This window comes from Hypanus sabinus, chromosome 5 (genome assembly GCF_030144855.1).
Source record: "Hypanus sabinus isolate sHypSab1 chromosome 5, sHypSab1.hap1, whole genome shotgun sequence".
NCBI classification, from domain to species: Eukaryota; Metazoa; Chordata; class Chondrichthyes; order Myliobatiformes; family Dasyatidae; genus Hypanus; species Hypanus sabinus.
The window spans coordinates 42,298,088-42,324,007 of NC_082710.1; the positions used below are offsets into that span (position 1 = coordinate 42,298,088).

Sequence of the window (25,920 nt, forward strand, 5' to 3'; positions counted from 1 at the left end):
TGACTCTGGACCTGCCAATATGGTTAAAACTTAACTGCATCCTCAGTTCTGGTGCAACAACAAATGGACAATGTAAACACAGCATACCCATTTAAAGGAAAGCAAGTACTCACAGAGTTCATTTTATGTTAATTTTAATGTTCCCCAGTAGTCAGATTGTCTTGGTTTACCATCCTTCCTCTTATTAAGAGAATTTTCAAACATGTGGGACCACTTCATAATCCATTACACTACAGAAATAAAATTGTTGCCCTTTACTCAGAGTCACTGGCATATACCTCTATAGACCATTGCAAAGTAAAAGGATAAACTCATTGAAATAGCAGTAATAATAAAATTTGACTATGTCACAGTGAAATGAATACCCACTACTGAATGCATTATTTAGACCAATATTCCAGAAGGGAAAGGATAATTCAATAGCAATATTTCCATGTCAAGGTATTTGGGCTGCATAACAATAAATAATAGGCATTAACGATGGCTGCTTGCTTTGTCTTGGTCAAATTGGAATAAGGAAACAAGCAAATTTCTTGATGGCTCATATGCAGAAGTTCAGAAAATAATTGTGTTAGTTTGAAAAATCAAACTGATTTAGGAAGGTAAATTTAACATTTAGTATTTCTGCAACTAGGGTATCAATAGATACAGAGATATGCTTGACAACATGTTTCCAAATCGTCATTTATCCTCATATTACAAGCCTGTTCAAAGATTTACTCATGGAGTTACACAGCACACAAATAAACCCAAGTTATCTTGACCAGAATAGAATAGTATTTGGCATAGCTGAAATCCCCTCTATAAATTTGTTGATGATACAACTATTGTTGGTAGAATCTCAGATGGAGACAAGAGGGCATACAGGAGCGAGATATGCCAACTAGTGGAGTGGTGTCGCAGCGAAAATCTTGTACTCAACGTCAGTAAGACAAAAGAGCTGATTGTGGACTTCAGGAAGGGAAAGACAAAGGAACACATACCAATCTTCATAGAGGGATCAGAAGTGGAGAGGGTGAGAAGTTTCAAGATCCTGGGGGGGGGGTCAAGATTTCTGCAGACCTAGCCTGGTCCCAACATATTGATGCAGTTACAAAGAAGGCAAGACAGCATCTATACTTCATTAGGAGCTTGAAGAGATTTGGTATATCAACAAAAACACTCAAAAACTTCTATATATGTACGTGGAGAACATTCTGAGAGGCTGCATCACTGTCTGGTATGGAGGGGGCAGGGGGAATTGCACAGGACCAAAAGAAGCTGCAGAGGGTCGTAAATTTGGGTTCTAGGCTATAAAGTATCTAGGACATCTTCAAGGAGCAGTATCTCAGAAAGGCAGCATCCATTATTAAGGACCTCCAGCCTTTTTCTCACTGTTACCATCAGGTAGGAGGTAGAGAAGCCTGAAGATACACATTCAGCGATTCAGGAACAGCTTCTTTCCCTCTATCACCCAATCCCTAAATAGACATTGATCCCGTGAACACTACCTCACTTTTTTAATATATATTATCTCTGTTTTTGCACAATTTCATTATACGTATACTGTCATTGATTTACTTAATTTCTTCTATATTATGTATTGCATTGAACTGCTGCTAAGTTAACAAATTTCACAACATATGCCAGTGATAATAAACATGATTCTGATTCCATTTGCCTACATTTGACCCAAATCCTTCTAAACCTTTCCTATCCACATACCTGTCCAAATGTCATGATCATCTCCTCTAGCTGCTCATCCATACGCCCATCACCCATTGTGTGGAAACGCTTGCCCCTCAGATAGCCTTTAAATCCTTCTTTTCTCACCTTAAGGCTTTGCCCTCTTGACTGAGATTCACTTCTCTGGGAAAACTATCCCTACACTTCATAATTTTATAAACCTCTTAGGTCAAACCTCTGTCTCATGTGTTCCAGAGAAAACAATCAATAACCCTAACTTATTCAGGTCTCTTGTCATAACTCAAGCCCTCCTGTCCAGAATGTCAGCTAAATGGATAAGTACACTCAGTGGTTACTTTATTAGGTAAACCTGTACACCTGTGCGTTAATGGAACTATTTAATCAGCTAATTGTGTAGCAGAAACTCAATGCATAAAAACATGCAAACATGGTCAAGAAGTTAGATGTTGTACAAACCAAACATCAGAATGGGGAAGAAATGTGATCTAAGTGACATTGACTGTGGAAAGATTGTTAGTGCCTGACAGGGTGATCTGAGCATCTCAGAAACTGCTGATCTCCTAGGATTTTCACAAACAACAGTCTCTAAAGTTTATAGATGATGGTGCGCAAAACAAAAAACCATTCAGTAAACAACAGAGGAGAATGCCAGGTTGGTTCAAGCTGACAGGAAGGTGACGTGAACTCAAATAACCACGCATTACACCAATAGTGTGCAGAAGAGCATCTCTAAACGTAGAAGGTGTTGGACCTTGAAGTGGATGGGCTACTGCAGCAGAAGACCATGAACATACTGTGTGTAGTTATACTTTAGACTCTATCCTAGGTTTAGTATGATCAGCAAACTTAAGTTATCATGTGGTGGCAATAAAATATCAGAAGTTCTGAAAACATATTCACAATTCCTTCCTACTGGTTAGTTTTAGTAAAGGAAATATATAATTTATAAATCTGATCATGTTTATTTTTCCATTATTCACTATCTATGTGATTACCATAACACTCAAGTCATAAGTGATAGTAACAAGGGTTCCCGTTCAACTCCTGCACTCCCCTACAATATTGATGAGTGTATATTCAATGGAGCAAGGCAGAGAACAGTCGAAAGATACAACAAATGGGTTGTAATTGTGTACTTAATTCAGGTATGTATTTCCAGGAATCAATTCCATTAACATGGCAGTTAAAAAAAAATAATTTGCTTCAAGAAAGCATGACTGCACTTGTGATTAATTAACTTTGGGACTTAACGTTCATGAGCTTATGTCACTAAAACTGAAAGCAGTCTAATGAATTATTCATCTGCTACAATAAAATATTTTACCTCAAACATAATGCTTCTCATTACAGTTTTAAATAAAGCAAATGGGATTGGAAATACTGTAACAATGGATAGTACTATACCAGCATATTTCTATAATTCCATCAGTATAGTTGGAAAAATGGCAAATGGAATTTAATTCAGACAAGTGTGAGAAGGTCTTGCACTTTGGGAGAACAAACTAGAGTAGGACTTACAGTCAGCAGTAGGGCACTGAGGAATGTGGTAGAACAGAGGAATCTGAGAAGATGATCACAAGACATAGAAGCAGAATTAGGCCATTCAGCCCATCAAGTCTGCTCCAACTAAGTAATTCCTCAAAAGTGACACCACAGGTACACTGGGTCAAAAACACAGCTTTTGGTACACTGGCCTTCCTAATTTAGAGTATTGTGTACAGTTTTGGTCACCTAGCTACAGGTAAGATGTCAGTAAGATTGAAAGAGTACAGAGTACAGAGAAATTTCGTAAGGATGTTGCCAGGACTAGAGGATCTGAGTTATAGGGAAAGATTGAATAAGTTAGGGCTTTATTTCCTAGAAGAATGAAGGAAGATTTGACTGAGGCATACAAAATTATTGGGGGTGGTATCAATGGGGTAAATGCAAGAAGGCTTTTTCCACTGAGGTGGGTGAGACTAAAATTAGAAGTTATGGGTTAAACGTGAAAGGTGAAATGCTTAAGGAGAACATGAGCGGGAATTTCTTCACTCAGAGGGTGATGGGTGCGTGGAACAAGTTGCCAGCTGAAGTGGGGGGTGTCAGTTCAACTTCAAGATTTACGATTAATTTGGATGGGTACACGGATGGGTTGGACATGGAGAGCTATGGCCCGGGTTGATAGGACGAGCATACAACAGCTTCCTATGTTACTCTGAAGTTGTGCAATATTTTAAGCATTTTCTTAATATTGTCCATTCCCCTCAATGGTTTCTAATCCTCATCTTTACATGCAAAATTACATCCAACATTTGGCTAAAAACTTAAGAAGGGACATGGAATTTATCTAGAGAATTTGGAATTTATCTAGAGAATTTTAGACAACACATCTTAAAATTGATATTAGGAAAGGCAGCAGATATCCAACATAAAAAATGACAAAATACAAATTAGAGAGTTTTTTAACAGTGAGCACGGTTTTCAAAAGGATAATTATTTGAGCAATTTGTAGAGGCGAAGACAGAACTAACAGACAAGGACAATACTAATATTCTTATTTTAAAAAGGCATTTTAATAAGATCTTCCTCTCTACCCAGTCACTTGGGGTTGAGGAGGACTTGCTTCCAAATCCAGTTTTGTAGGTTCCAGAAGTGGTTAATGAGGCCAGTTTGGAAACTGCAAGTTCTTCCATAAGCAAGTCAAGGGGTGTCACCTCTTAGGCAAGCAGGTACTTTGAGAGATGCTACCTAAGCAGGGCTTCTTTGTACTTCCACTACATCCTTCAACATATTTAATATCATCCAAAATGCTCCTTCTCCACCTAGAGTGATTGGGAGTCAGTGGGCATTGAGCACATCTTTGAACATTCTTCCTTATACACCCGGTAATCTCCTCTCATAGGGAGCTAGAATAGAATGGTCTGAATGGGTAATCTGGCACCAAGCATTTCAACAATGCAATTTGATAGGTATTGCCAGCTACAGATACTGGGCCATAGTGCTGAGAACATTGGGACCATGACCTAAGAGAGAATCCCGACACTGGTTTATTTATGCTTCCAGCAGTTTGAAAGATTTTTGCAGAGACATCACTGGTGATATTTTCCAGTGTCTTGAGATACCTCATGTAGGTGGTCCAAATTTCAGAAACATATGCCCGGATGACCATGAGTTTGTACCAGGTTACCAGGTCTGAAGTTTTGATCCTTTATTTCCCTCATTTAGACAAAAGGCTAACCTAACAAATATCCTCATTAACGTCTGCTTTCCACAAGAGGTAGCTCCAGAAACATGAGAAGTATCTTGCTGCACCCCTTTGCTGTCTGAGAACAGCGTGGTGCAGTTGGGTCAGGTTGGTAGAGGCTTCCCAGTCTTGTGGACAAGGACCTAGCTTTTCACATGCATTGGTAAACAAATTGACAAATTGCAACTCAATCTCTGAACCAGTAAGATACCACGTATTAGACAAATATTTATCAGATAGATAGAGTCAACTGAACTGAACAGGGCAGAAGAGATGACCCTGATTTTCTGTCCGGTTGAAAGACAGAAAAAAAGTGTATAGGCAGAATTTACAAATTCAAACAGAGGAAAAATGTGCAACAGATTCTCATAAATAGGGCCACAGATATTTCCAGGTAACAAGTTAAATATGTGGAACAAAAAAGCATTTCTACTATAAATGTCAAATTGGGAGTAATATTCAATAATGAAGAAAACAGCAAAATATTTCTAAATAATGGTGCAGAACATGTTGCCAGTCTACTGATCATGCTGCTGATCTAAATGGCAACTTTTGATGATCGAACACTGAACTGGCACTCAAAAACTATCCCAGAACTAAATCACTCTCCTTTGGGTGATGGGTATACAAAAGGGTTCAGGACAAGCCCGGCCTCCAAAGAAGTTAGACAAATCACTGATGACGATGAGTCAGCTTACTGGAGGAAAACAGGACACCTGATTGAGTGGTGCCGCAAAAAGCGGTGCCCCACTCTCCTAAATTTTAATGTTATAAATACAGCTGCTGATTTGGGAAAGTATCGCAGAAGATCTAATATGTACATTCAGATTTGATACAAAAGGCAGAAAACTTTTCACTTTATTTAGCACTTCTTCCAGAGAATATTCATTAGTCATCTCATTCAGTGATAATAGCCACTAAACTAAACTTAAACTTATACAATGACAGCAGTCAGTAAGCTGCATTCCATCATCAAAATGTGAAGTCTGTTTCCTTCATCAATGTATCATAAAAACAAGACTGAGTATATAGACACAGTCCTGTTGCATTAAAGAATGGAGAAGTAAAGGTCCTTGCAGATCTTTTATCATAGCTCCATCTGCCTCTCACAAAATCCATAAGAATAAGATTCAAGTTGCTTCAAGCATTCAAGCCTGAGAGGAAGATTATTTTTTTCAACTAATTGAACAATAAAATTCCACCAGCAACACACAAAAAGCTGGAGGAGCTCAGCAGGTCAGGCAGCATTTTTGGAGGGAGATGGACACAGCCATTATAACAAGTTGGAGGGAAGAGCTAGCAGGCAACAGGTAGATCCAGGTGAGGAAGGTGATAAGTAAACAAGCAAGGGGAGACTGGAGACAGCACCAGGAGCTGAGAGGCAATAGGTGGAGATGACAAAGGGCTGAAGCTGATGGAATCAAATAGGATGGTAGAGAATGGAATCAAGAAATGGAGTTGGGGATAGCAGATGATGTTTAAGCGTAAAATACAAATGTGTCATATAACGACTTTCAGCAGCTCTCATGCAACTGGCATCCCTTGTTTATGATCCATTGGTTAAATGGTGCAGACGCTTATTTGGGACAACTTTTAAAGAACAAAATCAAGAAAATATCCAGGATTCATTTCATTTATTTGGGACACTATGCTAATTAATTGGGAAAAGAAATTGTTCCCAAACAATTTCTAAGTAGCATCCACCATGTGAACCATTGGACACTTCACCATGCCTAGAGTGAATAGTTTTTAAATAGCTTGAGTTGCATGAGCTTATGTTCAAAAAGTAGTGAATTTTGTCACTGATAGTTGGTGAGAAATAAGCAAGAGACAATTTAGAATTGTTTGCTCACTACAGTTTCAAACATTCAGACTTGGAGACACCAGAAACAGTTGGGAGTGAAAATGAAACAATTTTGCTACTTCAACATGTTAGGAACAATGAAGAATTAAAGTATCCACAATCATCTTGAATGTTACAATGAAAATGAATATTTGGAGGAAACAATCATTGAAAGCTTTTAATGAAGGCAGTCCACTATCTCATTAGGTGTAAATTTTATCCATTTACTGTCAATCAAAAGAACTTGGCAGCATGTTGGTTGTCTATCTTATCCAACAATCACAGTAAAACCTGTGTGGCAGAGTTTTTAAAATGAAAAAAGCCGTTCCAGTTCCACTTTCTTGACCATGTAATTCCAGGTCAAGTGATACAAGTAGTTGTCACAAACTGGGGTGTTCCTTGGTTGCAGTGGATAAACATGTCTTCTTCTGAGCCTCGTCAAATAGCTACTTGGAATCACAGATGAGAGCTGAGATTCTGGTGTGGACCAATGATGAGTGAGCTGCCTCAGAATGGACATGATAAGCCCCTTCACCTACCCCTCCATGGACAACCCATACACAGTGCTGTAAAATGGATGAATTCTTCTATTGGTAACTATTAGGAACTAATACGCACTTCTATAGTACTGTAGTAGCATTAGTAGTGTTCTAATTTGTTCTGTATTTCATTTAAATACATGTAACACCCTGGGAAAGGTTTCACTGCTAATGTAATAGTCTTTCTGTAGAAGCAGTGTTTGGGTTATGGTTAGAGATAACGGGTGCTTTGGAATGTGAGCCATCCCATGATGTTTTCGTGCTGTGTGCCTGATACCAGGGTGATCAGGTCTTTTGTTCAGCAGGAGATGAAGAGGGAAGATGTCGGAGTGGAGCCATGACCTGACGAAGGCCAGGGGGGAATGAAGGAGAATCAGCGAAGGGCAAACTGGAAGTTCCAACTTGTGCACATCAGACTGTTTCATTAAAATGGGCCCTTTTCTTTTTTTGCTTTTTCTTCACTAACCCCATAGTCAAATTAAGAATTATAAAGCTAAATCGTTTAATTGTATGCATCGTACTGTTTGTTATTTCATGGTACTGATTTGTAATGGTAACAAACCATGCAGCGTCCACACAAATGGATGGGTTTCGGGGTGGACTCTCATCTCAATCTCACCCGTTTGGCAGGGCCAGAGATTGTCTTCCGTAGACTTAGGCAGCCAACAAAACCTGAGGGTTACATACAGAATGTGTTATTCTGTTAAACAGTAGTTTATCTTTTCTATTTATACCTTTTTAACTATATCCATGAGACTTCAGCTAATTGAGGCAGTTGTTTAATTGTTCCAAAATGTACTGGTCCTGATGTATAACCATAATACAATCACAGCACAGAAACAGGCCATCTCGGCCCTCCTAGTCCGTGCCGAACTCTTAATCTCACCTAGTCCCACCTACCCACACTCAGCCCATAACCCTCCACTCTTTTCCTGTCCATATACCTATCCAATTTTACCTTAAATGACACAACTGAACTGGCCTCTACTACTTCTACTTCTCCCAATTAACTGGAATCCACTATATCTACTAGGAAAGAACATGGCATGAGACCTCAATCTCCTTTGAACTGACAGAAGCATTGCAAAAGGCGATGCCTGCACCCATCATTAAGCACCATCACCACCTAGGTCACATGCTGTCTTCTCACTACCACCATCAGGGAGGAGGTACAGATGCCTGTACACCCATACTTGGCATTTTAGGAACAGCTTCTTTCCCTATGCCATCAGATTTCTGAACAGTCCATGACCCCATAAACACAATTTTACTATTCCTCTTCTGCATTATTTATTTTTTGTTATTTATAGCATTTTTATGCCTTGCGCTGTACTCCTGCCACCAAACAATAAATTTTATGACATACTGTATTTCAGTAATAATAAATCTGACACTGATTCTTATGAAGACTGTTTTTCATCTTCACCTGGAAAACCAGACATGGCAGGCAGACAGCATGGTATAATTACATAAATTCTATTTATTTTGTAAGCAACTGTGAATTTCCATCGTTTAATAAATCCAAGATCAGATATTTGCATTTTACACACTATCACCTTCTGTTCTTTCCTGCTCTTACACATTTCTTGATATATTAAAACTTGCTATCTCTATTTTTTCCAGAACTAAAAAAAGGTTGATGATCCAAAATGCTAATTTTATTTCTACTTCCACAAGCACTGTATGTATGCCCTAGTGAGTATGTTGCTTTCTTTAAAATATATAGTTGTTGCAGTTTGCTGGCCACTTGGCACTTTTTGACACTTTTGAAAAGCTATTATAAGATGATGAGAGGCATTGATCATGTGGATAGCCAGAGGTTTTGCCCCAGGGCTGAAATGGCTAACACGAGGGGGCATAGTTTTAAGGTGCTTGAAAATGGGTACTGAGGGGATGGCAGAGGTAGGTTTTTCACACAGATAGTGGTGGGTGGGTAGAATTCACTGCCAGCGGCGGTGGTGGAAGCAGATACAATATGGTCTTTTAAGAGCTTCTTAGACAGGTACATGGAGCTTAGAAAAATAGAGGGCTAAGCACTCAGGAAATTCTAGGTAGTTTGTTGACTAGGTTACATGATCGGCATTACATCGTGGACCAAAGGGCTGGTAACGTGCTATAGATTTCTACGTTCTGTGTAAACATGAGCGGCAGGAGAACTTGAAGTGTGTGGCAAAATAATTATTTGTCATGATCCAAAAAGAAACCAATTAAATAGTCAGTTAAAAAGAAGGGGGATTGCACTGAAGAGTCACAAGCAGCTTAGGTACAAATTATTGTACAGTCACGTACCCATAATCTCTATCTGTGTTACATACAAACCAGAAATGGATAAATTCAAAGCACATTCGCTGCGTGATAGATGGTATGGTTATAATCCATGGACCATCGGCACCAGTACTGGGAAAGAGGGAGTAGCACTGCTAGGAAGATTCCACTAGAATGGCGCTGGAAACAGTCTCCTAGTGAATAAAAGACAAGCTTTTAAACTAAATAAGGAAGTAGGGGAGAAGAGATGGGCTCACTTAAGACACAATTTTAAAGATTAAAGGAAAACGACAGCTCAAAAGGTATAAATCACCAAATGACCAACAATAACCGGATCCTGTCCACCATAAATTACCCCAAATGGGGGTGAGTGGCAGGAGAATTAGAAGGAATTAATAGGCACGTGAAAGGTAAAAGGTTACAGGAAAATAAGTAGGGGAAGGGGGATCAATTGGAATGCTCTGGGAGAGAGTACAGATTCAATGGCCTCCTTCCACATTGCCAGAAAATATGAGAAATGCAGGGGAAAATGGTCCAAACACAAAACTGAAGGCTCTTTATCCTTTAACAGGATAAGCAAAACTAGGGCTCTAAGAGAAATAAATAAGCATGGCAGAATTGCAATTATGCCTCTTTAATGGCTAAGCAGTCAAAATTCAAGGAAAATTTATTAACAAATTTCATATACATCAACATATACAACCCCAAGATCCATTGTCTTTTGGGCACGCTTAATAAATCCATAGAATAATAACCATAACAGAATCAAAGATTAAAACATCTGATTAAAAACATTATTAATAAATGCTTTTTTGAAGTAAAATGTGGTTAAATTTATACATTCTTTGATAATACATGCACTTTGAATCTTGAATCTCAGTGAAAGACAGCACCAACCTGGCCGTTCAACCAGTGTGCAAAAGACAACAAATTGTAGATATATAAAAAAAACAAAATAATAATAATAATAAATGTAACACCCTGGTTAAGATTTTTACTGCAATGCTGCAGATATTTCACTTTAGCAGTTCTGTAAGAGCAGTCTGCTCTGCTTTCAGGCTGTTTCTTTCCGCCTGTTTGGGTTTGAACTGAGATGAAAGGCTTTGTTGTTCAATTTAGGAATGTGGTGTCAGCCAGTTAGGATGGTGGAATTTGGAGAAAGTTCTGGAGAATGCTGGGTTGAGAGGTTTTCTGAGGGAAACTGGTGTGGGTCGAGGTTTTTTTTGGCAGAAGCTGGGAGAAGAGGTCTTCTCAGAATAGCTCAGGATGCCGTCCCTGTTGCACAAGGCGCTCCGTGCAAATGAATCGCTTCAAAGGGGAAGGACCAACACTTTCATGGGAGACCCGTTGTTTGAGATAGATTTCAAGCAACATTTGGAAGGTGGTGTGTGTTTTCCAGCACATGTGTTACAGACATGTTCAAGATGAGCTCCAATTTAAGTGTACTTTTGACTGTTTAAAATAATGGGCGTCAGAGGTTGCTGGAAAAAGCCGATATCTCGCCTTACGTCTCAGAGTGAGTTATTGATGGTGCATCAATTTTATTGACTGGAAGAAGGAACAGGCAGTGAGTGACCACCATACTACATCCTGGAGACTGAGAGGCCGGGCTCAGGCCTTGATCGCCTTTATACAGGGGTCTGTGGGAGGAGCCACAGGAGCAGTCAGCAGGGGGCGTGTCCAGACAGGTATATGTAGTTCACCACATTCACCCCCTCCCTCCCCCTTTGTTTTAAAAGAGTCATGGCAGAACAGCATGCGGAGCTGCTAGTACGAGACGCCTTTGTGACAGGACTGAGGTCAGTGTACGTGCGTCAGAGGTTGCTGGAAAAAGCCGATATCTCGCCTTACATCTCAGAGTGAGTTATTGATGGTGCATCAAAGTGCACATGCGCTGAGCCCACAATAGGTCCTCTGAAATAACAACACTGAAGACCCTCCCTACCATTGATCCTCCAATGAAGACTGGCTCGTGGACCTCTGGTTTCCTTCCCCTTGTCAATAATCAGCTCCTTGGTCTTGTTGACATTCAGTAAGAGGTTGTTGCCACGGCACCACTCAGCCAGATTTTCACAGCCTTGTGATGCACCTGTGCTGATGGAGATCATGGAGGAGATGTTTTGTCAAGGTTATTTCTTCAGTGGCTTGATTGGGGCACCACTGCGCAAGCGCATGGACGTCTGCCAGGTAGAACAGGAGTTTAAAAGGAAGCAGCTTTATAGAGCGGGTGACAGAGTAGAGGGAGAACAGAATAGCAAAGCTTTGGCTGAACAGGGCTTCAGCGATAACGAGTCGAGGTGAGGTAGGTTGCCTGTGTAGAATACAGACAGGAAGTATGTGTTTGAGGCCGGCGTTCTGTGCTTCATGTCAGATGTGGGAAGTCCAAGAGACTCTAAGCCTCTCAGACAGCCACATCTGTCCCAGGTGAGTCTAGCTGCAGCTCCTTTGGGACGGGGTTAGAGATCTGGAGATGAGCTCGATGACCTTCGCCTGCCACGGAGAATGAGGAGGTGATAGATAGGAGCTATAGGCAGGTAGTCACACTATGTCCTTGCAAGACAGATAAGTGGGTAACAGTCAGGAGAGGGAAGGGCAAGAGTCAGATATTAGAGAGTACCCCTGTGGCTGCCCCCTTAACAATAAGTACTCCTGTTTGAGTACTGTGGGGGGGGAGAACAACCTACCTGGGGGAACAGTGGCCGTGCCTCTGGCACAGAGTCTGGCCTTGCGGTTCAGAAGGGTAAGGAAGGGAAGACGATGGCAGCATTGATAGTGGACTCTACAGTTAGGGGGTCAAACAGGTGATTCTGTGGGCGCAGGAAAGAAATGTGGATGGTAGTTTGCCTCCCAGGTGCCAGGGTCCACAATGTTTCTGATCGCATCCACGATATCCTGCAGTGGGAAAGAGAACAGCCAGAGGTCGTGGTACATATTGGTACCAACAACATAGGTAGGAAAAGGGAGGAGGTCCTGAAAACAGACTACAGGGAATTAGGAAGGAAGTTGAGAAGCAGGACCTCGAAGGTAGTAATCTCGGGATTACTGCCCATTCCATGTGACAGTGAGAATAGGAATAGAATGAGGTGGAGGATAAATGCGTGGCTGAGAGAATGGAGCAGAAGGCAGGGATTCAGATTTCTGGATCATTGGGACCTCTTTTGGGGCAGGCATGACCTGTACAAAAAGGATGGGTTGCACTTGAATCCCAGAGGGATCAATATCCCGGCGGGAAGGTTTGCAAAGGAGAGAGTTTAAACTAGAATTGCTGAGGGGTGGGAACTGAACTGAAGAAATGGAGGAAGAGGCAGTTGGCTCACAAATAGAGATAGCTTGTAGACAGTGCAAGAAGGAGGGTAGGCAGGTGATAGAGAAGGGACATGCTCAGACTGCTTTGAGATGTGTCTATTTTAATGCCAGGAGTATTATCAACAAAGCAGACGAGCTTAGAGTGTGGATCTGTACTTGGAGCTATGATGTTGTGGCCATTACAGAGACGTGGATGGCTCAGGGACAGGAATGGTTACTTCAAGTGCCAGGCTATGAATGTTTCAGAAAGGACATGGAGGGAGGCAAAAGAGGTGGGGGCGTGGAACTGTTGATCAGACATAGATAGTGTCACGGCTGCAGAAAAGGAGTAAGTCATGGAGGGATTGTCTACGGAGTCTCTGTGGGTGGGGGTTAGGAACAGGAAGGGGTCATTAATTTTACTGGGTGTTTTTATAGACCACCCAATAGTAACAGAGACATTGAAGAGCAGATAGGGAGACAGATTCTGGAAAGCTGTAACAACAACAACAGGGTTGTTGTGGTGGGAGATTTTAATTTCCCAAATATCAATTAGCCTCTCCCTAGAGCAAGGGGTTTAGATGGGGTGGAGTTTGTTAGGTGTGTTCAGGAAGGTTTCTTAACACAATATGTAAATAAGCCTACAAGAGGTGAGACTGTACTTGATCTAGTATTGGGAAATGAACCTGGACAGGTGTCAAATCTCTCAGTGGGAAAGCATTTTGGAGATAGTGATCATAATTCTATCTCCTTTACCATAGCATTGGAGAGGGATAGGAACAGACAAGTTAGGAAAGCGTTTAATTGGTGTAAGGGGAAATATGAAGCTATCAGGTAGGAACTTAGAAGCATGAAGTAAGGGAAATATGAGGATATCAGGCAAGAACTTGGAAGCATAAATTGAAAACAGATGTTTTCAGCAAAACATATGGCAGAAATGTGGCAAATGTTTGGGGTTATTTGTGTGGAGTTCTGCATAGGTATGTTCCAATGAGACAGGGAAAAGATGGTAAGGTACAGGAACTGTGGTGTACAAAGGCTATTGTAAATCTTGTCAAGAAAAGATGCGCTTACAAAAGCTTCAAAAAAAACTAGGTAATGATAGAGATCTAGAAGATTATAAGGCTAGCAAGACAGAGCTAAGAATGAAATTAGGAGAGCAAGAAGGGGCCATGAGTAGGCCTTGGCAGACAGGATTAAGGAAAACCCCAAGGTATTCTACAAATATGTGAAGAGCAAGAAGATAAGATGTGAGAGAATAGGACCAATCAAGTGTAACAGTGGGAAAGTGCATATGGAACCGGAGGAAATAGCAGAGGTACTTAATGAATACTTTGTTTCAGTATTCACTATGGAAAAGGATATTGGCGATTGTCGGGGTGACTTACAGCAGACTGAAATGCTTGAGCATGTAGATATTAAGGAAGAGGATGTGCTGGAGCTTTTGGAAAGCATGAAGTTGAATAAGTCACCGGGACTGGACAAGATGTACCCTAAGCTACTGTGGGAGGCCAGGGAGGAGATTGCTGAGCCTCTGGTGATGATCTTTGCATTGTCAATGGGGACGGGAAAGGTTCTGGAGGATTGGAGGGTTGCGGATGTTGTTCCATTATTCAAGAAAGGGAGTAGAGATAGCCCAGGAAATTATAGACCAATGAGTCTTACTTCAGTGGTTGGTAAGTTGATGGAGAAGATCCTGAGAGGCAGGATTTATGAACATTCGGAAAGGCATAATATGCTTAGGAATAGTCAGCGTGGCTTTGTCAAAGGCAGGTCGCGCCTTATGAGCCTGACTGAATTTTTTTTAGGATGTGACTAAAAACATTGCTGAAGGTAGAGCAGTAGATGTAGTGTATATGAATTTCAGCACAGCATTTGATAAGGTATCCCATGCAAGACTTATTGAGAAAGTAAGGAGGCATGGGATCCAAGGGGACATTGCTCTGTGGATCTACAACTGGCTTACCCACAGAAGGCAAATAGTGGTTGTAGATGGGTCATATTCTGCATGGAGATCAGTGACCAGTTTGTGCCTCAGGGATCTGTTCTGGGACTCCTACTCTTTGAGATTTTTATAAATAACCTGGATGGGGCAATGGAGGGATGGGTCAGTAAATTTGCTGATGACACAAAGATTGGGGCTGTTGTGTATAGTGTGGAGGGCTGTCAGGGGTGGCAGATTGAGTTCAACCCAGAGAAGTGTGAAGTGGTTCATTTTGGTAGGTCAAATATGATGGCCGAATATAGTATTAATGGTAAGAATCTTGGCAGTGTGGAGGATCAGAGGGATCTTGGGTTCCAAGTCCATAGGACACAGGACACTCAAAGCTGGTTGACTCTGTGGTTAAGAAGGCATATGGTGCAATGGCCTTCATCAATTGTGGGATCGAGTTTAGGAGCCAAAAGGTAATGGTGCAGCTATATAGGATCCTGGTTAGACCCCACTTGGAGTACTGTGCTCAGTTCTGGTCGCCTCACTACAGGAAGGATGTGGAAACCATAGAAAGGGTGCAGAGTTGATATACAAGGATGTTGCCTGGATTGGGGAACATGCCTTATGAGAATACGCTGAGTGAAGTCAGCCTTTTGTCCTTGGAGCGACAGAGGATGACTTGATAGAGATGTACAAGATAACGAGAGGCATTGATTGTGTAGATAGACAAAGGCTTTTCCCAGGGCTGAAATGGCTAGCATGAGAGAGCACAGTTTTAAGGTACAGAGGAGATGTTAGGGGTAAGATTTATTTGCCTATTTATTTGTTTGTTTGTTTGTTTGTTTATTTATTTATTTATTTTTAAGTGCAGAGAGTGGTGATTGCGTGGAATAGGCTGCCAGAGATGGTGGTGGAGGTGGATATGATAGGGTCTTTTAAGAGACTTCTGGATACGTACATGGAGCTTAGAAGAACAGAGGGCTATGAGTAACCCAAGGTAATTTCTAAGTTTCTTTCTTTTTCAATCTTTTTATTGAATTTCATATATAAAAAAAACATAACATAATAATGAATAGGTTATAAATGCATGACTTGAAATTGAATTAATAGTAGGATAACAATATCCTATTAGAACATCAACAGAAAAACATAGTACATTATCAATCTAGTCTATAATAATTATATGAAAAAAAATAATAATCATCAAAAGAAAAAAAGAAAAAATTATAAAAATACAAGCAAAAAGTATATATTAAGAAAAAAAATACTAAACTAAACTAACATGGGCAATAATAACAGTTTATTTGTATATGATAGTGCCAAAAACTCCGGAACTCCATACAAGAACAAGAATAGGCAGAGAGAAGGTCTGGGAGAGGTCAAATTAATTCATATGAAAATGTCGAATGAACGGTCCCCAAGTTTCTTCAAATTTAACTGATGAGTCAAAAATAGTGCTTCTAATTTTTTCCAAGCTCAGATAAGAAATAGTTTGAGAGAGCCACTGAAATGTGGTAGGAGGATTTACTTCTTTCCAATTTTGCAATATAGACCTTCTGGCCATTAATGTTACAAAAGCAATCATTCGTCTAATTGAAGGGGAAAACTGATTACCATCCTCATTTGGTATACCAAAAATTGCAATAATAAAATGAGGTTGTAAATTGATATTCCAAATTGAGGAAATGGTAGCAAATATGTCCTTCCAATAATTATATAAGGTGGGACATGACCAAAACATATGGGTCAATGAAGCCACATCTGAATGACATCTGTCACATTGAGGGTTAATATGAGAGTAGAATCGAGTAAGTTTATCTTTAGACATATGACAAATTGTATTAAAGCATGTTTAGCACATATAGAAGAAGAATTAACCATTTATAAAAATTTTTCCCATTTTTCTATTGATATATTATATTGAAGTTCTTTTTCCCATTCTTGTTTAATTCTACCTGATATTTCTGGTTGTATCTTCATAATCATATTGTAAATAAAAGCCACTAATCCCTTCTGATAGGGATTTAAGGTAAAAATCATACCTAAAAAGTCCATTGAAGTTGAATTGGGGAAGGATGGTAGAATTTTATGTAAAAAATTTCTAATGTGTAGATATCTAAAAAAGTTAGATTTAGGGAACTCAAATTTGTTGGAAAGTTGGTCGAAAGACATCAAACTACCTTCAAAGAAGAGATCACGAAAGCATTTTATACCTTTCCTTTTCCATATGCTAAAAGCTTGATCTGTCAAAGAAGGTTTGAAAAAAAATTAAGTAAAATAGGGCTATCAAGAACAAAGTTTTTCAGAGTAAAAAATTTACGAAATTGAAACCAAATTCGTAATGTATGTTTGACAACAGGGTTGGATATCTGTTTATTGAATTTAACTAAATCGGCAGAAAGAGAAGAACCCAGAACGGAGAATAGGGAATATCCCTGTGCCTCATTGCATTCTAAATTTACCCACTGTGGGCACAATGGTGAATCCAAATCTGATTTCCAATAAATTAAGTTACGAATATTATTCGCCCAATAGTAAAATCTAAAGTTAGGTAGAGCTAAACCACCATCTTTTTTAGATTTTTGTAATTGCCTTGTACTTAACCTAGGATTTTTATTTTGCCACACAAATGAAGAAATTTTTGAGTCAATGTTATCAAAAAAAGATTTAGGAATAAAAATTGGTAAAGCTTGAAATAAATATAAAAATTTCGGTAGAATCATCATTTTAATAGCATTAATCCGACCAACTAATGATAAGGATAAGGGAGACCATCTTGTAGTAAGTTGTTGAATTTGATAAAGCATAGGTAAAAAATTCAATGTAAATAAATTTTTATATTTCTTGGTAATTTTTATACCTAAATAGATAAAGTTATCATCAACAACTTTAAATGGTATCCTTTCATTCAATAAAGTTTGCGCGTTTAAAGGGAATAAATCACTCTTATCCAGGTTTAGTTTATAACCAGAAAAACTACCAAATTGAGCCAACAAGGATAAAATAGCGGGAGTAGACCTGTCAGGATCAGAAATATATAACAACAAGTCATCAGCATAAAGTGATAACTTGTATAATTTCTCATTGCGGGTAACACCAAAAATATTGGGAGATTCACGAATAGCAATGGCTAAAGGTTCTAATGCAATATTAAACAATAGAGGACTTGTCTCGTACCACAAGATAATTGAAAAAAAGAAGATCTGTAATTATTTGTAAGAACAGAAGCAACAGGTTTATGATATATTAGTTTAATCCATGATATAAAATTAGGACTAAAATTAAAATATCTCAAAGTGTTAAATAAGTATACCCATTCAACTCTATCAAAAGCTTTTTCAGCATCTAGTGAAATAACACATTCTGGAATTGTGGGTGATGAAGTATAAATTATATTAATCAATTTTCTAATATTAAAAAAGGAATATCGATTCCTAATAAAACCAGTTTGGTCTTCTGAAATAATCTGTGATCCTTATCTTTTTTAAGAATTAGAGAGATAGTAGCTTCATAAAAAGACTGAGGTAATCTCTTCTTTACAAATGCATCATTAAAAATTTCACATAACCAAGGGGAAAGCAAAGAAGAAAAAGTTTTTAAAAATTCTATAATATAACCATCAGGACCAGGAGCTTTCCCTGAATTCATTGATGAGATAGCCTCTCCTATTTCGGCCAAAGAGATAGGAGCATCAAACAAGCTACGATCTTCATCTGTCAGTTTGGGAATATTTAAATTGTTAAAAAAGTTATCCATCATGGACAGATCGCCATCAAATTCTGATTGATATAAAGATTTATAAAAATCTTGAAAAGTGTTATTGATTTCTTTATGATCAGTAGTCAGATTGCCGTCTTGTTCACGAATTTTAATAATTTGTTGTTTAGTCGAGATAGCTTTTAATTGGTTAGCTAACAATTTGCCAGTTCGATCACTATGGATATAAAATTGAGCCCTGGTCCTGATTAATTGATTCTCAATTGAAGAAGATAATAATAAGCTATGCTCCATTTGAAGCTCAACTCTCTTCTTATAAAGTTCTTTGGTTGGAGTCACGGAATAAATCTTATCAATTTTTTTAATTTTATCCACTAATAAAGCGATATCTAAATATCTTTGTTTTCTTTTACCGACGGAATATGAGATAATTTGTCCACGGATAAAAGCCTTAAAAGTGTCCCAAAGTATTCCTCTGTCAATCTCTTCTGTGTAGTTCGTTGAAAAAAACAAGTCAATTTGCTGTTTTATGTAGGTGATGAATTCTGGATCTTGAAGCAAAGTAGCGTTAAGTCTCCAAGATCTAGTATTATTAGAAAAGTCCGAAATCTTGATAGATAACTTCAAAGGTGCATGATCCGAAATAGCAATAGAATCATACTTACAATCAATAACATCTGCTAATAAACGATGATCAATAAGGAAATAATCAATTCTAGAATAACTGTGATATACATGTGAAAAAAACGAAAATTTTTTATCTTTAGGGTTCAAAAACCGCCATATTTCAGTAATTCCCGAATCAACCATAAAAGAATTAATAAGTAAGGCTGATCTATTCGGAAGAATTCGAATAGGTTTAGATCTATCCATTGAAGGATTCAAACAACAATTGAAATCTCCACCCATTATCAACATATATTCATTTAGATTAGGAAGGGAAGTAAATAAACGTTTAAAGAATTCAGGGCAGTCAAAGTTTGGAGCATAAATATTAACTAGAACCACTTTTCGATTAAAAAGTGAACCAGTTATCAACAAAAATCTGCCCTGTGGATCAGAAATAATTTCATGATGTGTAAATGAAATTGAGGGGTCTATAAAAATAGACACACCCCTAATTTTGGCGGTACAATTCGAGTGAAATTGTTGACCCTTCCAGAACCTAAAAAAGCATTGATTATCCTCCCTCCTAATATGGGTCTCCTGTGCAAAAATAATATTAGCATTTAGTCTATGGAATACTTTAAATATTTTTTTACGTTTAATTGGATGATTTAAACCATTAGTATTCCAGGAGATAAAGTTAATAGACTTATCCATCATGCCAATATTAATTGTGTATATCATAAAAGGTTAAAAAGACACATAACCCATAATTCAGGAAGAAGGAAAAATGATTCAGGAGCAACCGGAGAACATGACACCTCAACAATATTAATAATTTAAAGTCGGCCCATAAACTAAAAGCAAAAAAATAAAAAGCAAAAGCGTGAAAGAAGATCCCTACCCCCTCCCCCACGGAAAAAAGCCAAGCGGCAGGTGCACAAACTAACACTAATATTAGCCCCATTTTCAAGATGGCGACTTCATGAAAAGAAAGAAAAGAGAAACTATATAACACCCAGGTATAAATACAGGGTTGTAAACAGAAAGAATATATATCAATCAAAATGAAAAAATAATATAAAAAAGCAAAAAATCATTAAGAAAAAAAGGATAACCATTGAAGTTTAAAATAGTGTAATATGCCTTTAAAAAAAAATTCCATATTCAAATATAAGGAAATGACGTTTCAAAAACAAAGACTTATGGGAAGAAGAAATGACATTTTGAAAGGACCATATTACAAAATATAGATGTAAATTCACCAATCTTTTTTTAAAAAAAAAGGTTATCAAAATAGAATTTAAAAAGGGTTCAATAACCACTACAATATATATATTAAAAAAAGGTTCAAAAATTCAAAACATTCGTCCCATTCTCAAATACAGGCCAATAAACGCTTACAGAAAGCAAAGTCTTATGGGAAGAAGAAACGACATCTTAAAAAATAAATCATTATTACAAAGTCTTAACATGTATATCTAATCCAGAGGGAAAAAAATTAATTAAGAAAAAAGACATTATAATAAAGTTAAAAAAGCATCTGTAAATCATGATAATAAAAAAAAACAGGTCTACAGACCAAAATAAAAAGCTATACCGCAGCTTCATAAGTTAAAGCCTAAAACGGAATGGCGTCTTCTCTCCAAAAGTTCTTCTCCATAACACTAGTTCAAGTTGGACTAGAAGAGCGATATTCTTCAACGAATTTCTTCGCTTCTTCCGGAGTATTAAAGAAACGCTGACTGTTGTCACTCAACGTAATTCTGAGATTCGCTGGATATCTTAAAGCTTCTTTAAGTCCAATCGAATGAACCTCCGCCATCACCGGTTTAAAAGCAATTCTCGCCCTCATTACCTCGAATGTATAGTCCTCCACAATACGAAACTTCTTGTTTTTGTGAGAAATCATACCTTTCTGACGAGCTAATCGAATTAAAAGCTCTTTCTCCTGAGGATAATGGAGACGGACAATCACAGCTCGTGGCTTGTCTTTCGCAGCCGAAAATCTCGAAACTCTGTGGGCACGATCAATAGTAGGTTTAACCCGCAAAGCGTCCTCGCCAAAAATTTCCCACAATAAATTAGAGAAATATTCAGTTAAGTCACCAGACTCGAGATTTTCGGGAAATCCAATAATACGCAAATTCTGTCTGCGAGACCGGTTTTCAAGATCGGTGATTTTAAACTTATACTGCTCCACTATTTTAGCGGTCGACCGTACCTTCTCCTCCAAAGTTTCGATTGTACGTATTTTTTCACAAATTATCTTGTCAAGAGCCGCAAACTTTTCTTCATGGCGTTCAATATCTGCTGCCTGCGATTGAAGCTTGATATCAAATGATTTAACGACTTCTTCAAGCTCCGACATTTTCGCAGTAAGTTTGTTTTCCAGACTTGCAAGTTTAGTATCCAGTTTAGTATCCAGAAGACTGGAGATTGTATCGAGAGTTATAGGGTCTTTAGACGATCTCTTAGGTACAGACATTTTAAGTTTGAAAAAATTAAATCCAGTGTTATTTTTAAAAAGAGAGATAAATCGTAAATATCAACCCATGTAATTAAGTACGAAAAGATTTGATTAAAGGGTGATTATAGCTTAAAAAATGAAGAGCGCCTAAAAGGCAGATATCTACGTCACCATCTTGAAACTCCACCCCCCGGTAATTTCTAAGTTAAAGACATGTTCGGCACAACCTTGTAGGCCAAAGAGCCGGTATTGTGCTGTAGGTTTTTCTATGTTTCTAATCCAAAATGACCAGGGTCTGCAAGTGAGGAAATTGAGGATCCAATTGCACAAGGAGGTATTGAGGCCAAGGTCATGGAGCTTATTGATTAGTATTGAGGGGATGATAGTATTGAATGCTGAGCTGTAGTCGATAAAAAGCATTCTGATGTATGCATCTTTGCTGTCCAGATGTCCAGGGTTGAGTGAAGATGGCTTCTGATGCGGACCTGTTGCTCCAATAGGCAAATTAGAGCAGGTCCAAGTCACTTCTCAAGCAGAAGTCGATATATTTGTTCACCAACCTCTCAAAACATTTCATCAGTACTACTGGACAACAATCACTAAAGCAGGTCACCGCATTATTTTTAGGTACCAGTATAACTGAAGTTATTGGAGTATAAAAGTTGCATTGTTTGCTGTGTAACCAAAACTATGTAGTCAGCTTTGAGCTTGCTATTTGCTATGCATGTATTCAATTTAGCAGGAGAATGAAATCTTAAGAATGTAGAAGACAATGGTGTGTTAATGAGAGGCTAGCTAAGAGATGTAGATTAGAACATGATTAAGTCAATGGGTAGAAACAATAGTGGCCGATGTACATGTGATACGCAACTATAGACAGATTGGATATGCTAATGCAACTAAACCAGGGGATTGCTATATAAAAAATGCTATGTACAAGGATCGGTGGGCAATCAGCGACTAGCTCAATGACTGTCTCAGCTTTGATTTGCAAATTAAAGTTTAATACTTCTTGAAGAATCTTCTGCGTCTCCTGGTCGTTTGTGGGGCACAAGAAACCACGACAAAATTGGCGACCGCGACAGGACCAGAAAGAGACCCGCGGAAAGGAAACGGCAGATTGGGGACACTTCCCAGTCCTCTAGGGTCCCCCACAAGGCTAACAGAATTAAGGGTGCACCCAAACAAAAGATAAGCACTTTTTGCGACAATTTGGACTAAGAATTCTGTTGGTTTTGGGGAGGTCTTGGAGTCCCAGAAGTGTGCAACCACTGCCGAAGGGTCTCTCAGGTCCAAAGAATCTGGCAGAATTGGGGGTTAACAGGAGGCTCAGAGGATTGATCAAGAACAGTGCAGTGAGGGTAAGTACAAATAAGCTAATAAGAGTTAAGTGAAGAAAAGTTCCATGTGGTGTTGGTTAGTCCCTGTGGATAGAGCTTCGTATAAAACGAAGGTCTGAATAGGCAGGGAAAGGGAAAATAGAGAAAATCCTCGTGGATACCGCCTTAAAAGATAAGGGTCTGAATAGACGAGGTGCAAAGAGAAAAGTTTTGTGGATACCACTCTGAATAGAGGTCTGTACGGGCAGAACAGAATAGGAAACAAGGACAGTCCAATATATAGTTTAAAGCGCTGGTAGACAGACGATATACTAGTCTTAGAATTAGAGTAAATAATATTATCCAGTAAACGAACTGTGAATCTCTGAAATACCTTAAAAAGAGAGAACAACATGACAGGTAAAGGAACGGCAGTAGAGATTCTGAGCAAAAAAATCCCGGTAAATAAATATGATATCACAAAAACTTTAGAAAAATGGGAAAAGAGAACCAAAAACCTGGTCACAAAATGGCCAAGAGAAGGAACGTTTGATGTAAGCTTGTGCAAAGAAATGGAGGCACTAATTAAAAATTACAAACCAAAAGATAAATCTAAGAAAAGAGGGCAAAAAAGAGAGCAAGAAATGGAAGTGCTAAAACTCTTCAGAACAGAGGGAGAAAGGCTGAGGACAGGTAGAATATTGATTACAAGCGAGGAAGACACTAAGGTGCTGGAGAAACAGCCTGTTAGAGAGAGAGGAAGGTACAGTGAGAAGCTGGCTTCAGCTCGGTACCCGGATGCGAAAGAAACAGAAAAGCCCCCTCCCTATACTCCCTATAATGAGGAAGGAACCCCTAAGCAGTGCCCCCTGCTGACGGGAACAGTAAACATGCAGGGAGAAGTACAAGTTTGGGATCATGAGGAGGAAAAAAGACAATACGAGAAGGAAGAAATGGCGATATGGAAGGGGATACAGGCAGAAAGGATAAAGATGGAACAGGCAAAGAGAGAAATGAAAGAAGAGATTGAACGGATGAAATACTTGAGAGAGGAAAAGGAGTATGAGGAGTATCGGTTATACCAGAGAAATAAACAGACTAGAAAAGAAAGTAGCTCATCAGGGCAGGAAGAGATGAGGCATTCAAGAGGAAGTGGAAAAAGGATAGGAGATGAGAGTCTTGGAGAAACACAAGAGAGAAGGGAATCAAACACGAGTAAAGATCATGAGGAGTCCCTGCTACAGGTGTACAGACACAGACAGGAAGAAAGAGAAGGTAACTCATTGGAGGAGCAAGAGTTAAGTGGAGAGAGAGAGAGAGAGAGAGAGAGAGAGAGAGAGAGGATGCGAGAATTTGTGGGGAAGAGGTAAGAGGCAGGAGCCTAGAAGAGCAGAAGGAGGCGGTAGGGAAGCGGCTTGCGGAAGTAGAGAGAGAGCTAGATAAGTTACTGAGAGGGGATTGCCAGAGGAAATGCGAAAAATACTCCAGGGGCCAACCAAGTATTGAATCAGGACAGAAAGGAAGGACTCCATAGGGAGACCGAGGGAAGAAGAGGACCCCGGAGAAATTTGTGTGGGAGGCCGTAAAGACAGATGGAGTCAGGCGAGTTGGAGAGCCAGGGCAGGTGGGAAGAAGGAGGAAGAATGATGCCGTTGTTAATTAAAGGATCAGGACAAGTGCAGTACATCCCTTGGGGATCCCAGGGCCTAGAAGGGCTGAAAAACACTCTGCCCAGTCTACATGAAGGAGCAGGGAAATGGATTAGAAACTTTGAAGAAGAAATGGCAGGACAATTATTGGCTATGGGAGATTTGAAGGCACTATTGATAAGGTTGATGGGAACCTCCAAATTTAATGAACTAATGGAAATGGTTGGCATAGTAAACTCGAACGACCAAAGAACTGATGGAGACGGGTTTGACAGAGTGAGGCAGAGGGTATGGCAGGCCCTCAGGAAGCTTTATCCACCCAAAGTGGACCCCAAAGCCTTAAAGGGGGATCCACTGGGAGACACTGAAAACCCAGCAGCCTACGTAGAAAACCAGTTGAAAAGGTGGAGACTGGAGACTGAGCAAGAGGTGGAAAATAGCTTATTTATCACCACTGTTCCGACATAGCATTTTGGATGCAATGCCTCCACAAGTAAAATCCAAACTGGAGGAAGTGGTTGGGCTGACATCAATGACCCCACAAGAATTTAGAGACCACGTAGTCCAGGCATGGGCAAACTACGGCCCGCGGGCCATATGCGGCCCGTTAAGCTTTTTAATCCAGCCCGCAGAACTTGATGAAATTATATTAATAAACCTTGTTAATGTTTTTTCCCCGCAATTCTGGCGTTTTCCCAATAGATGACGCACTCTATATACATTGACCTTTGTTGAGGTGCAGCGTATTACTCCACATTTGCGCTTTACTCTTTGTTCGGCTCGACCTATGTAACCCCCTGGGTCGCCTCAGGCTCGCTCAGCTCGTTCTCGTCTAGGGGGAGCAGCCTTCGGCCCCGCCAAACTGGGTAATCAGCCGGTGTGGATGCTGTGTGATGTCCCCACCTCGCCCAAAAACAGACAGTACACCATATGCGATTAAATGAGTACAATTTATAAAGGTTACTATAACTAAGTGATTAATAACGATACAGTATATATGAAGAGCAAATTAAAGAAAAGGCGCCAAACTTATCAAAGTCCAAACCACTTCGTGCACAGCCGTTGGAGCTCAATTACTGAAGTCTTCTGGCCACCATTCGATCCCCTCCAAAATCCTCGACTCGCAGCTCAGGACCCTCCGAGTGGTCAACCAAGCACATCTAGCTTCATCCCACCCCCCTCCTCGGAGAATCTCCCGGCCTCGGACCCCCCTTTGGGGTCCGATCCTCACCCAGCTTAGAGCATTGCGTCCTCTCTCTCAACCCGCTCGCGCCGATCGGCCCAAAAGCCCGTCAACAAAAGCTTACAGACTCAGAAGAAAGAACATTAATCCCCATTTGGTTTACAAAGGAATACCATTCTCGTTATCAGTAAATTAGCATTCC

The 25,920-nt window shown here is 39.5% G+C and overlaps 1 protein-coding gene across 13 annotated transcripts in view; it reads right to left on the reverse strand.

The window, feature by feature from the left end:
* The window catches only part of agtpbp1 (ATP/GTP binding carboxypeptidase 1), a 270,083-nt gene that overhangs the window by 217,128 nt on the left and 27,035 nt on the right, over window positions 1–25,920 (reverse strand). For 7 of the 13 annotated variants that reach the window (XM_059969822.1, XM_059969827.1, XM_059969825.1 and 4 more), the window contains one exon: window positions 7,854–7,963. The exons of 4 other annotated variants lie outside the window; for them this stretch is intronic. In XM_059969822.1, the coding sequence (XP_059825805.1) occupies window positions 7,854–7,899 (46 nt within the window). In that variant the 5' untranslated portion in view covers window positions 7,900–7,963. Of the gene's footprint in view, window positions 1–113; window positions 231–7,853; window positions 7,964–25,920 lie in introns of all 13 variants that reach the window. 2 more of the 13 variants (XM_059969831.1, XM_059969832.1) reach the window with 1 other exon arrangement.